Here is a 12,397-nt window from a genome sequence, read left to right on the forward strand (position 1 = left end):
TTTTAGGAATCTCACATAGGATTCTGTGGTAGTGAGCTCTTTGGTGCCACCAAAGCAACTGTGTGATGTAGCCTTAAACCCAAATAGTTAACAAACAGGAGACATGTCACTGCTAGTTGCCTGGGGACAGATTGATGGGGTTTTTATTTGATGGTTTACATAGTCAGGGTGTGCTCTGTAAGAGTGCTGCCTGCTCAAGAGTTTGACAGCAGAGGGTCAGATGTTTCATTGACACTCTGTAGTTCTGCTAATCTCAGCAGGATTCACGGGGGTATTAGTGCAGTAAGTGGTTTATTAGAAGAGATAATTAGCACAAAGCAGATGAGGATTTCATAAATAAGGAGACTTGGTCTGCATCACTGAAACCTAGTTTAGGTGACATGGCAGGTCCCCTTGTTGAGCCTTCTTACCTCTCAGCTCCCCAGTGCTTGGTACGTCCAGCAGCACACGCCCAGGATGGACAAATCCAGTTGAGGAATGGCCATTTCACATAAGACCTACCTGGATGTTACGGTGATGTGAACAAAAGCGCTTCAAAAAGCAACACACACGCACACAGTTTCAGTGTCTCCTGCAATGGGAGCTAGCAGGCAGCCGGAACAGATGCGGGCAGCAGGGCAGTGAGCTGGGGAGCGAGGAGGCACTGGGGAAAAGCAAACCTCAGCTGGTCTGTCAAAAGACTCCAGCTACAGTCATTGGAACTGGCTGCAGGCAGAGAAAGCTTTTTGATCTATAGTCCACCAGGAAATTGAGCTTTTCTCAGGTGGGAATTTAGATTTGCAGGTGAAAGGAGAAAATAAAGCATATGTGCAGCATGAAAAATATCAGAATCTAGGCTACATTTAAAGAAATAACAAGTAGTTTTGTTCGTTCATTCCAGGCTTACCTGCAGATTGACAGACAAAAGCTACTTCAAATCAATACAATTTCATCAAAGCAAGTCATATTCTTAGACTCTTTCCATGTTACTAAATATGCATGAGACTGAGAATCCAGGGCTGCTCACATGGGAATGAGTGAGTGGTTCTGATTGGGGTGGGAAACTAGTAGACTCCTGTTGCCTTCCAATACCCGGAGCCTTCCCTTGAACTGCATGTGATTTCCCTCCCACCTTCCTCAGTCTGCTCGAAGTCTTGGAAATTATGGCAGCACAGTTTATCTCCTATACATTGATCCAGAAGGGGAACTTTCATTTAAGCACTGTAGAATTACTTTTATACATGTGGTAGTAAAACTAATGTAGGAAACTGCTGTACGGAGTAGGTTAGCACGAAGTCATGACCCATGTGTCTTTGCTTACAAATGGTAGTTTTTAACCAGGCACTGAGGTAAAACACATTTTTAAACTCCTCTTCACAGCTTGCTTTTCTAACCATACATCTGATAAATTTGTGTTACATTGGTTTTCCACAATAGAAAATCACTTTAAAACCTTAGGGAAGATATCAAGGAAACTGTACTTTCAAAATCACATTTTTGAAAGTAAATACAATTTGTTAAGGAAAAAGGGCACCACTGTTTCCCTGATCACTCAGTACACAAGATTATCTCATCATAATTTGTTAATGTACTGTCAGGATATCCTCAGATATGAATATTACCATTTATTAACCACAGACCCCCAGGTGAAGATTTGAAGCCCTGCACGCTTCCAGTACAGAGGAAACAATCCTGCAGCACAATCTCCCTCCCTCTGTTTCCAGTACCATTGGTACCTAGGGTTTACCTTGTAACTATCTGGCAAGCTTATGATACCATTAGTGCTCTCCTGTGCAGACTAGCCTTCAGCCAGCTTGTGCTCTGTTACCAATTACAAAATCCAGTGCATTTGGAAGGGTTAGTCAATTCTTCTAAGAATTTGTTGCCTTTCATGGCAATGGTCTATTACAAAATTCTTTCCTGAAATGGAAAATGTGGGAGATAGCCTATTATCTACACTCTCACTTATTGCAAGTGTGGTGCGAAGGAGTTGAGATATTTTGATGGCTATCAGTGATATGTGGCCAAGTTTGCTGGCTACACAGAGGATGGGGACTCACAGGAGTATTCATACACCCAAATAATTGCCAGAACTTCTTTTTCTAGTTGTACTTTTTCACTGGACAGGACGTGATGCGTATGGTGCTGGTCTTGCCATGCCGTTGTCATGCTGTTGACATGGCACAGCTCTCAGCCCAGGTTTGCCCAGGTCGAAGATGATCCGACTCAATAAAGCAAAAGAACGTCCTGATTTCAGTGAGTATCTTCTTCAGTGCTGGACTTAGTTCTGTTCTATGCTGAGGTCTTAAGAAATCACTTGTAAAGTTGACCATGACTAATTTGGAGACTTTCAGCTGGGGTGTGGTTTAGAAAGCTGTTCATTTCTGTCTCTCAGTTGGGTTTTATCCTTTCCAGCAGAGAGCCAGTAACTGGTAGTATGAGTGCATCTGAATATGATTTGTGAGGTCTTGAGTCTTAAGTGTTGATGTTCTTTCTTCAGTCATCTTCCCTGATGTGGAAATAAAACCTGCACTCAGTAGTTTTGTATGTGTGTGCACCTGTGTGTCAAGTGTGAAGTGTAGGCTCTCTTTTGTATTGATATGGTGCCATCAGTACCTTTTCATTTTTAGTAGAATCACATCAGTTTACAAACTCAGAGTAACTAGTGGCACGTTCACTATTACTCTGGAAAAAGCAAATAAGACATAATCCCTGCATCATAGGAGGGCAATATACTTCATAAGAGCTTGACCCATTATCTTTCTGATGTAGCTTTCGTATCACAATAAAAATCATCAGTCTGGAACAGAACAGTTCACAGGATGACTCAGTAGAGCCACAAAATGACAGATGCTAGAAATAAAAAATAAACAAACTGTGCCACGTCATTGCTGTCAAAGCAAGATCCTTCACCTGTTGTTTCTGCTACTTATGCGGTCAGCTGATAATTTGGGGGACATGTTTTCTGTTTGCAGGACAGATTATTGATATGACATGAAAATTTGGTATGGTTTTCTTTCTTTTCTAAGATCACACATTACTTCTCAGGATGTAACTTCTACAGCAGCAGACACGTGCTTCGCTTGCTGTTTCCAAGCTGGTGATCCCAGCCAGTCCTGTGAACCAGCATGCTCTGTCCCTCTGCTTTGGATCCACTTGCAGCATCACTTCTCTTCCCAGCTACGGGGCTTCCCTTGGACCTCAGCTCTCAGTATTTGCAACCAAGCCCTCTCCTTGTCCATTTATATGGAGCCAGCCACCCCCCCCCCCCCCCCCCCCCCCCCCCCCGAGAAAACCCTCAGACCATAGTGCTTAATTCTCCCCAGACCTGACAGTGCAGCCAGCAGTTGGGAGTTACCTGCAGTGGTCTCCAGGCAGTTCATTGAGCCTGAACTGTGCCTTCTGTTCACTCTGTAAAAAGGACGGCTATTGCATATCAGCTTTCATGCTGGCTGTAGCAGCCTGCAGGTCAAAGCTTTGCTTGAAGGCAGCCGTGTCTTCCAGCAAAGCAGGTAGAGCACATTGCAGTGTTCTGTCTGATCTGCCTGATAATATGTCACTGAAAATGAGGGTTTCATTATTCGACAACAGCACATAAAAGTGGATTGCACATGCTGAATGGTTTTAGCTGGGAGAAGAGCTAGAAGATGCTGAGGAAGATGGTTAAGTTTCTTCTTCTGCCTTAGAGCAGAAGCTGTGCATCTCAAACAGTGCCCTAAGCTTCTACCAGGGCACTGCGTGGCGCTACCAGGCGTTTTGGGGGTAGATAGGACAGGATGAGGAGGCTTTACAGTTGACATTGCCTTACTTGATACTCATAATTAAACATTAAGTTGCTGTGGGATTTGAATCCAGGGCTACATCTATATTCATAAATTAAGTAGCACCAGAGAACATTTGTGGGCACTGGAACTCCATCCTCTGTGCTGCTGAATTGTTTTAGCAGTCCCTACCCTGCCCTTGGCCCATGCTAACCTGAATGCTCCCAAGCCGTTCCCAGCGTGGTTCAGGAGTTGGCACAGGCCCTTGCAGCAGGCAGTTTGCATGCAGCCGCCCTGTGTTGGAGGGTAATAGTGTGGGTGCTGGCTGTTCTGTGCTGGTTGGTATGAGTGCCAGGGACAACCTGGGCATATTTAATTTCCTAGTATAGATGCAGCCCACCAGCTCCACTTCTTACCTCCCTGTGAGAAATCTCTCCCATTTACATAGATGGAGAACAGTGCGGAAAAGGAGGACTGAGCATTGTCTACCTAGAAGTCCGGGCAGGGATTTGAATCAAGAACTCCCAATTTTCTGATGGAGGGTACCAGTCATCAGACAGTATGTGCTTGCTGAGGCAATTTGGTCTTGTATTGCAGCAATTCAACTTTTTTATGGTGAACTTTGATAGTATATGAGTCAGAGGTACAGGGAAGGAGAATGACCCTCCAGCCTGGTGAGTAGGCATGCTCTTGGGAGGGGAAGCTCCTGGGTACTTGTCTCTGCTTTGATACATGTTCAGTAATAACACAGAAGATGAGAGGAGACGGAGCCCATCAGCCAGTGTTGATGTGGTGAGCAACGCAGGTCTAGATTCACGTTGCGTCAGAAAGATGAGGGAATTGCAACTCTGGAGCTCGTGTTCTGGTTAAGTACTTTGATGCCACAGCCTCTGGAAAAGGAAATTTTCAACACTACGAATCTAACCCAGCTTTCCTTACAGCTTCTCAGAAAAAGAATTTTTGAAAAAAGAAAGTGTAAAGGTTGGGTTACATGTCGGCCTACCTGTCCAAGGTAGAAATGGTGGTGGTGGTGGATGCTTATTTTTGTGAGAAAGAGGAGGAAAAAAGAAATGTGGTTTGATTCATATTGGAGGGGTTTTGACTGCTGTACTGCAAACTGTTACTTGTTTCGCTGTGCTTAGATCAATAGTGTAACAGCACCCCAGCCCTCTCCCTTAGAAAGCTGTCTCACAGTCAGCAGTTAATGAGCTAGTAATGGCAAAAATGTAAAGGGTCCTGCCTTGTTACGCCCCGAAAAGGCTCACATGTTGGCTTTCAGTAGAATGAGAAAAAATTTACTTTGGAGAGCCGAAATGCAAAGGAAAGTTTCTAGTAGTTCTCAACTGGTTTGTATGATTTCTCTAATTCTTAAACCTTCATAAACACGTATGATGAGATTTTTCTCAAATGGCAAAGTATAGCTGCGAAAAGACAGTGTTTTCTAGTTTGCTACAAAAAGAATACCTTTTCCTTCCCTTCAAAGAAGCTAAGTATTGATGGGCATTCACAACAGGGAGGAGGAAAGCCTTCACGTACTGATTTTTAGTGTTCTAAAAATGAGGATTTACCAGTGCTGCCCTGGAACAATAGTGCTGCGGCTGAGCAATGCGGAGGGAAGTCGCTTGCCTTGCCTCTGTGGACTTTTCTGTCTCTCCTGCCTGAAGTCTTTGGGAAGCTGCTTCCAACATAAAACACTTAGCATCTGTAAAGGGAGAGCAGAACATCTATCAAACATGGAAAGATCAAGAACTGTGACTCCCTGCGGAGTAACTGTTGGGAGGGAAACAGCTGAATAATGTTGAACATATTCAGATCTCTGACTTCACCTAATGCACACTGTGAAGGCTGTGTTTGTAGTCAAACGATGATTCATTTTTATGGATGTGGAAAAGCTTTTGTGCTTCTGCCTTAAAAGACACTGCTCTATTATTTGTTTGAGAGGCAACACCAGTTGCTTCTGCCTTCTCTTAGACAAATATAAGCATAAATATTAATCTGGAGTGTGGGGTTTTTTTGCTGAAAAGGCGGGCCTGGCTGTGGAACAACTTGGAAGGTGGCTTGGTGCTTGGTATGCTGAAAAGACCTGAGAGATGACAAGGGCATTTAAAAAAACAACTTTCTGAAAAAATTCAAGTTCCCTAAACCTCAGTGATAATTTGTCCCTTCTTGGATATCAAGAGTGTTCACTGGACATGCTCATGCTTAGGAATCAGGAACCACTGTAGTTTTGAGGACAAAATCACTGAAACAGCTCACCTCTTCACTTTGAAAGGCTCCTCACCCCAATCTCTAAAACAGCATTTAAACTTCAGCCCATCCACTTCTGAAGGTTTGGGTACAGGAAGACTTCTCTGATAGCCTTTCCTCACTGCCCAGCCTTGGTAGCTTGGCAGGGTCAAGGCAGAGCACTGCAATGGGATATTCTGTGCTGCTACTACTCTCTCTTCCTGAGGCAATTTCCTCAAATTTTGGTTGCCATAATGCTCCCAGCAGGACCTTTTTCTGCTTTAGCAGGTGATGATGGGTAGAAAATGCAGGTGATATTTCCTTGAACAGTTCTTGGCAGGAGTAAACCTATCCTAATAGTAAGTGCAAGTATTTTTAAAGTGAGTGTTATGTGTTCAGTGGCTGTTACATGGTATATGTGCCTGACATATGATATGGCTTTTCTTATGATGCTTCTGTCCCATCTCAGAAAACATGTTGTTGCCTCTAAACAACTCAGAAACCACTTAATTAGCGAAGTGCCTTCCATGGTTATTTCTATGAGGAGTAGGTTATTGTCTCGGAAGCATCAAACTCAATGGGAAAAATATCCAATAAGTGCTAATTTTTTCTCTGGAAATAGCACCATTGGGGTGAGCAGACAGCCAGAGTCAAAATGAAATGAAATCTCACACACGTGATTGCTATTTTATGGAAATTACCTTCCCTTTTCCAAAGACAGAAGTCTTCCACTGGGAGCTGGAAGGTACAAAACAGCTTGACAACACAGCATGTGAATGCATGTCTCTAACATAAGCATAGCTAATATTTTCTACTATTGTTGTGTAGCACTCTCTGGGCAGCAATCAGTTCCATTTAAATACGATGAATATGAAAGTAATAATGTTTCAAATTTCACCCTTGTACTATTGTCAGGGGAAAGAATGTTGATAATTTGTTTTAATAATCTGATAGTGAAATAAAATGAAAATCTAATTCCTGTGGCACTGCTAGTGCTTTTCTTAATTCTGCATTGTCTGAATTTCTCAGGGTTTTGAAGGTATTCCTGTCCCGAACTGCTCAGCGTATTCCATACATGACAGGTGGGCGAGTGATGAGGATGCTGGCTGTTATTCTCCTGATAGTCTTTTGGTTCCTTGTTGGCTGGACTTCTGCAATAACCCAAAATTTGGAGAGAAACATTCCACTCATTGGCCAAGGGCAAACATCTGACCACCTGATCTTCAATATGTGCCTCATAGACCGCTGGGATTACATGATGGCTGTTGGTATGTTCATTTTCTAGCTTATCTTTAATTTCTAAAATAAAGGTTGGTTGTCTTTTCATTTTTCTTCTTTTAGAATATCTTAAAGTTTTGTCAGATTGCCTAATATCATGTGAAAAGCTTCTCAGGAAATAAAATATCAGCATATATGGTTTTTAAATGGGCTGAGAAGTAAAACATAATTAAAATATATTGAGACTTTTATCACTTTCAAAGGTTTATAACTTGGATTGTAGTAACAAAGCGATGGGTGCTGAAGAAATTTCATCTTTGAAGGCGAAAGGTATCTAGCTCTTCTACACTACTAAAGTGAGAAAATGTGGCTAGATTAGTGGAGGCTTTTTGCTTCTGCACCACAGAACTGAGCAGAGCTCTCATGTCTGAGGAGGGAAAGAACTTGCAAGACCACTTGTTCATAACCTTAAAGAAATTAGTATCAAAGTAATGGGAAATGCACATTAAACATCCCAGCTTAATGTATTTGTTAGATGTGCTCTCAGTGCTCGGGATAGGCAGGAGCTGAAAAATGACACCCTGCAGAACTCATATCAAGGAAAAAAATGACAAAAAAATAACAAACAGTAGATTCCCCATGCCAGGGTTCAGTTATATAGCATAACGTGCTTCCTCCTAATGGCCAGACAGCTTCGGTGCTTCTGCACCTAGAGCTGTTGTTTCTAGTACAGCCCAGGTCTGCCACCTACTATCTCAAATACATCAGTGTTTTGAAATCCGAAATAAATTCTTACCTCTCTGCCCTTTCCCTGCTTCCCCCATGGACATCCCACTGACACAGCCCTGCTGCTGAGGTTTAGGGAGAGGTAATGGTGGCTGGTCCACATGAGAGTGCAGACGAGATGGATAGAAGCAGCCTGGGGGTATGAGGAGTGTTTTCTATGAGTGGTGTACAGAAAGCCAGCTCATGGTAATGCACAGCAGTTTTAAAGGGCAAAACACTGCCGCCATCTTCACCAAGGACTTTCAATGGCTCTAAGGTGCTCGGTGCACCTCTGTGCATTACCCAGCTCCCACAGCTCTGTGCTCTGACCTTCTCTCCTTTGTGTAAGATCTTGGAGGTAGTCAGGCACACTTGGTACCCCATGTGTCAATATGCTCACTGGTAAGCTATGCAGAGAGGAGTATAAAGGAGTATGTTTTGAAATGCATCTCAATTTGTGCCCTTTTGGAGGGGTGTACTGATAAAATATAATTATACTTTGCAGTAATGGAATAGTACTATCATGAGAGATGATGTAAAATCAAGAGAATTATACATGTGGAACACTTGATGATGTCATCTGCACTAACGCATTTTGCATCAAAAATTTACTGCATTTCACAGCCAGTAATACAGTGAAGTTTTATTAAAACTTTGATAGGGGTGGTTGTTGCATAATGGTAAAAAAATGTTTTTATTCTCTGGATTTTATAGCTGTGGTAGTGTAGTGATTAACAACTCAGCTCTTAATACCTAATTATGATGAATAGTCCCTTTTTGGTAAGAAAATGCTGTCTGCCTAGTGTTGGAAAAAACAAGGATAATTTTTAAGGTATATTTACATTTAGAGGGTTTTTTAATGTTTTTCAAAATACACTCAAGGGCAGTAGAGGCAAAGCTAGCTCTTGAGCCTGAACAAAATCGGGGAGAATTTCTTATGTTCTGTCATTTTGCCTTCTTACCCAAACTACCTTATAAACAGAGTTATGTTTGTGCAAGTCTTCAGTAAACTATGCAGCCACATTAGTGGTACCAGGAGATGTATGCCTACAAGTCTGTACTAACATGTGTGTGTCTTTATATATATACATATATATATATATATATAGGTGTGTGTATGTGTGTGTATATGCACTTCAAGATTTTTATTGGTAATAGCAGTCTGAAAAGCTTACAGCAAGTAGAAACTAGTGCAAAATTAGATACTTCATCTCAAGGGGTATGTCAGCAGAAATACCCATAATGCAGAACACCCTTTATTCCTATAACTGACTGAGAGCAGCCTTTCAAAAGATTCTATGTGATAAATTAATTGATAGATTATGATATTTGATTTAAACTGCTAAAATAAAAATGACAGATGATAATTTATGAAAAGCTTGTTATTTAATGTAGTCAGGCACAGTATTTTATATAAAACTAGGGAGTGTTTTGGAATATATTCTGTCACCTGTAGCCCTTGCTAGAATACCTTCCTGTTTCACTCGGCTGTCAATGCTTTACTGAAATGCAGAGAGGGAACTTTCAAGGTCGCAGATTAGTGAAGTGAGAATTAACAAGGCTCTGTTAGAAAGTCGTAATGAGATGAATCCTTTATGCTACCAGAGATTATTGGAGTTAGGATTTATGAAGCGTTTTCCATACTAATCATGCTACTTAGGCTCTATCTCCGGAGACTTTTATTGCAGTGAATGTTTTATATTTACATTTCCATTAAGTTTAAGAGGATACTCTGTGAGAGATGTAGGGACCTAGACACAAAGGTTGTCACCATTTCTAGTATTGCCTCTGTACTCTGTGATACGCTGATGAGAAAAACTAGCATTCAGTAAATCTTATTTTGTCTACATAACATAATGTAAGTTAGTATGCATTTTCCTTGAGATTGGATACTTGTGGGTAGCTTATTTGTTACTTGCCTAGATTCTTTTATTTCCTTTGTGTTCATTTCTGCATCACTTTCAAAGTTGGGGCATCTGTCTCACTGACAAGCCATGGCATCATGGTTGACAATCTGAGATTTTACAGAAATACCTGAGGGCTTGAAAATGCTCACCCACAAAGCCTTTTTCCTATGGCCTGAATATATTCTATACCTCTACCTGTCACAGCCAGATTCCAAGTTAGAAAAAAAAACAAGCGATAAACTTTTGGTACCTAAGGGCTCGCAGTGTCACAAATCAAACTATTATTTTTTATCCTAAGGGAAAAATCCTATAAGTGAAACGGATAGCAGCACAGGATTTTAAAGAACTCCCCAGAAACTAGAGAAAAAAAAGCAATAGTGAGTTTAATGAACAAAGCCCCAGGCAGGAGGGAAAGGCAGGCAGAGAGATAAACATGCATGCACAAACACAAATAAAAAGCAGAGGTGAAATCTTGGCAGATGAATGTTCCTGATTTCAGCAGGGCCAGGGTTTCACCCAGCATGGATGGGATCTGAGCAGTAGTTTTTAAAAATGCCCCCATGCATTCCATTTATGGTTTTCAATGTTTTATTTAAACCAGAAGCAAATGACAGGTATTAACTAAGCCCAGGGAGGTATTTTTCCCCAGCACCTGTTTGATTCCTGGTGGCAGGAGCTGTGCTGCTCCCATGCAGCTGGCCTGAGCTGCTGCCATAGCCCACTAATTGGTGGGTCATGCTTTGGGCCCTGGGCTTCAAGAGGATTTAAAACACAAGGCTGCATCATGATTACTGCGTGCCCTCAGCCATGAAAAGCAACAAAGTGAGTATTTCAGGCTGTTCCCAAAAAACCTCCCTCCCACTGTTCATTTGTTGATATTTAACATATATAATCTTTGCATCTAAAGAGGGCAGGAGTTGCCAGGACAGGCTCTGACAGATTGGGCATTAAGACTGCCTGTACAGTTTTGAGCTAGGGCATTGTAATACAGCCTTACGAGGCCCTTTATTAAATTTTCTACAGACCCTCTGCTGCATTCAGTGAATGAGTGATTATTATTTCTTTTTTGTTATCCCCATTTGATGTGGCCCTATGCCATATTCCGGGTATGTTGTTCAGAGCATGCAGTGAATAAAGAACTGTTCATTTCCAAATGGGCGTTTTTAAGCCATGTTCTCCTTAGCATCGATGTACAAAGATTAAAGCCAAAATTGTCAACAGCAGCTATCCATTTTGAGTGTCTGTCTTGAGACATCTAGGGACTGGTTTTTCAGAGTACTGTTCATAGCCTCCTCTGTGGGGAAAACACAACCAGGAGGCACTTGTTAGAATTCAGCACTGATGAGGATCTGGCTTCAGTTCTCACATTAGATACTCAGAAAATGTATCATGTAAAAATAGTGATCACTTGTGAAAAGCTTACTCTAGGTGATAAGACCAGGGCTGTATAAACTGTTTGCAGCAGAAATAGGAAAAGAATCCTGTTTTACAAAGGAGCCTTCAGCTCTGTCCCTTTCCTGCTTGTAACCCACTACTCCCGCCACCATGTACACCTCTCCCACAGTCCTCATCACCATCACCGTGCAGTTTATGTCCCTCATCTCTAGGACATGATAAATTTGGAAAGGGTATGGGGAAGAGCAACAAAGATGATGAGTGGTGCTGGAACCCTCGGGTTGAACAGTTTGGGTTGCATTACCCCCTGCAGTAATGTTGCTTTTTCTTGGTATCTGTTACATCACAGGTGAAATCCTGTAGCCTTTATTTAGGCACCATTTCTACAAAGTATTTCTGCTAAGGAAACCACGTTTGGGTTGCCTTAGCCACATGTTTCTGTATTGGTAAATGCCATATTCAGATGCTTCTGCAAGCCATCCGCCGGAGGAGATGGCTTTGGGAGAGGCTGGAAGATGCTTTGACTTCCTCTTGTCTTTGCACCACCCTTTTTGGAATCCACTTCTTGTACTGTTCCAAGTCTTTCCAGCCCTCCAAGTACTTTGGATACCATTGGCATTTGCTTGCATCCTCTTTAAGATATGGGAGAAGAGGTCCCACACTCAGTTTGTGTTCAGCTGCTGTCGGTAGATCTTTCTATCCTGTTCTCCCTCTTTCATCCACACACAAGCGAAGAGGATAATGGCACACAGGGAGACAGAAGAGTGGCCAGCTGACTTTAATAACAACAGTAGGCTATGGAAGGACTGAGGCAGGACAGCACATCTGTATAGAGGAAGGAATAAAATACATGAGTATGAGGGCTAAGAGAAGTGGAGAAATGAGGGATGTTCCTAGAGATTGTAGACCTGAGCATGAGCATATCTTTCACGCAGTGAGACTCCTAGGCATGTTGCTCTTGCTCAAGTCAGTGGATATGTCTCCATTGCCAGCAAAAGCCATCTCTAGGTCACCCTCAAGCCATGGGGCCCACAGACCATGGGTCAGCATGTCCCTTGCGTTACTTTGAGTGGACCTGCAAGGCAGTCTTGTGGCTGCGTGGGGGACGGAGTGTGCTGTGCCCCCACCAGCCCATGGACCCCTGCT

At 42.3% G+C, this 12,397-nt stretch overlaps 1 protein-coding gene across 1 annotated transcript in view; it reads left to right on the forward strand.

The window, feature by feature from the left end:
• Positions 1–12,397, forward strand: part of GPR158 (G protein-coupled receptor 158) — a 205,973-nt gene that overhangs the window by 175,003 nt on the left and 18,573 nt on the right. Inside the window, exon 7 of the mRNA XM_049798758.1 lies at positions 6,996–7,234. Coding sequence (XP_049654715.1) covers positions 6,996–7,234 — 239 coding nt within the window. The remainder of the gene's footprint in view (positions 1–6,995; positions 7,235–12,397) is intronic.

This window comes from Accipiter gentilis, chromosome 4 (assembly GCF_929443795.1).
Source record: "Accipiter gentilis chromosome 4, bAccGen1.1, whole genome shotgun sequence".
NCBI lineage: Eukaryota > Metazoa > Chordata > Aves > Accipitriformes > Accipitridae > Astur > Astur gentilis.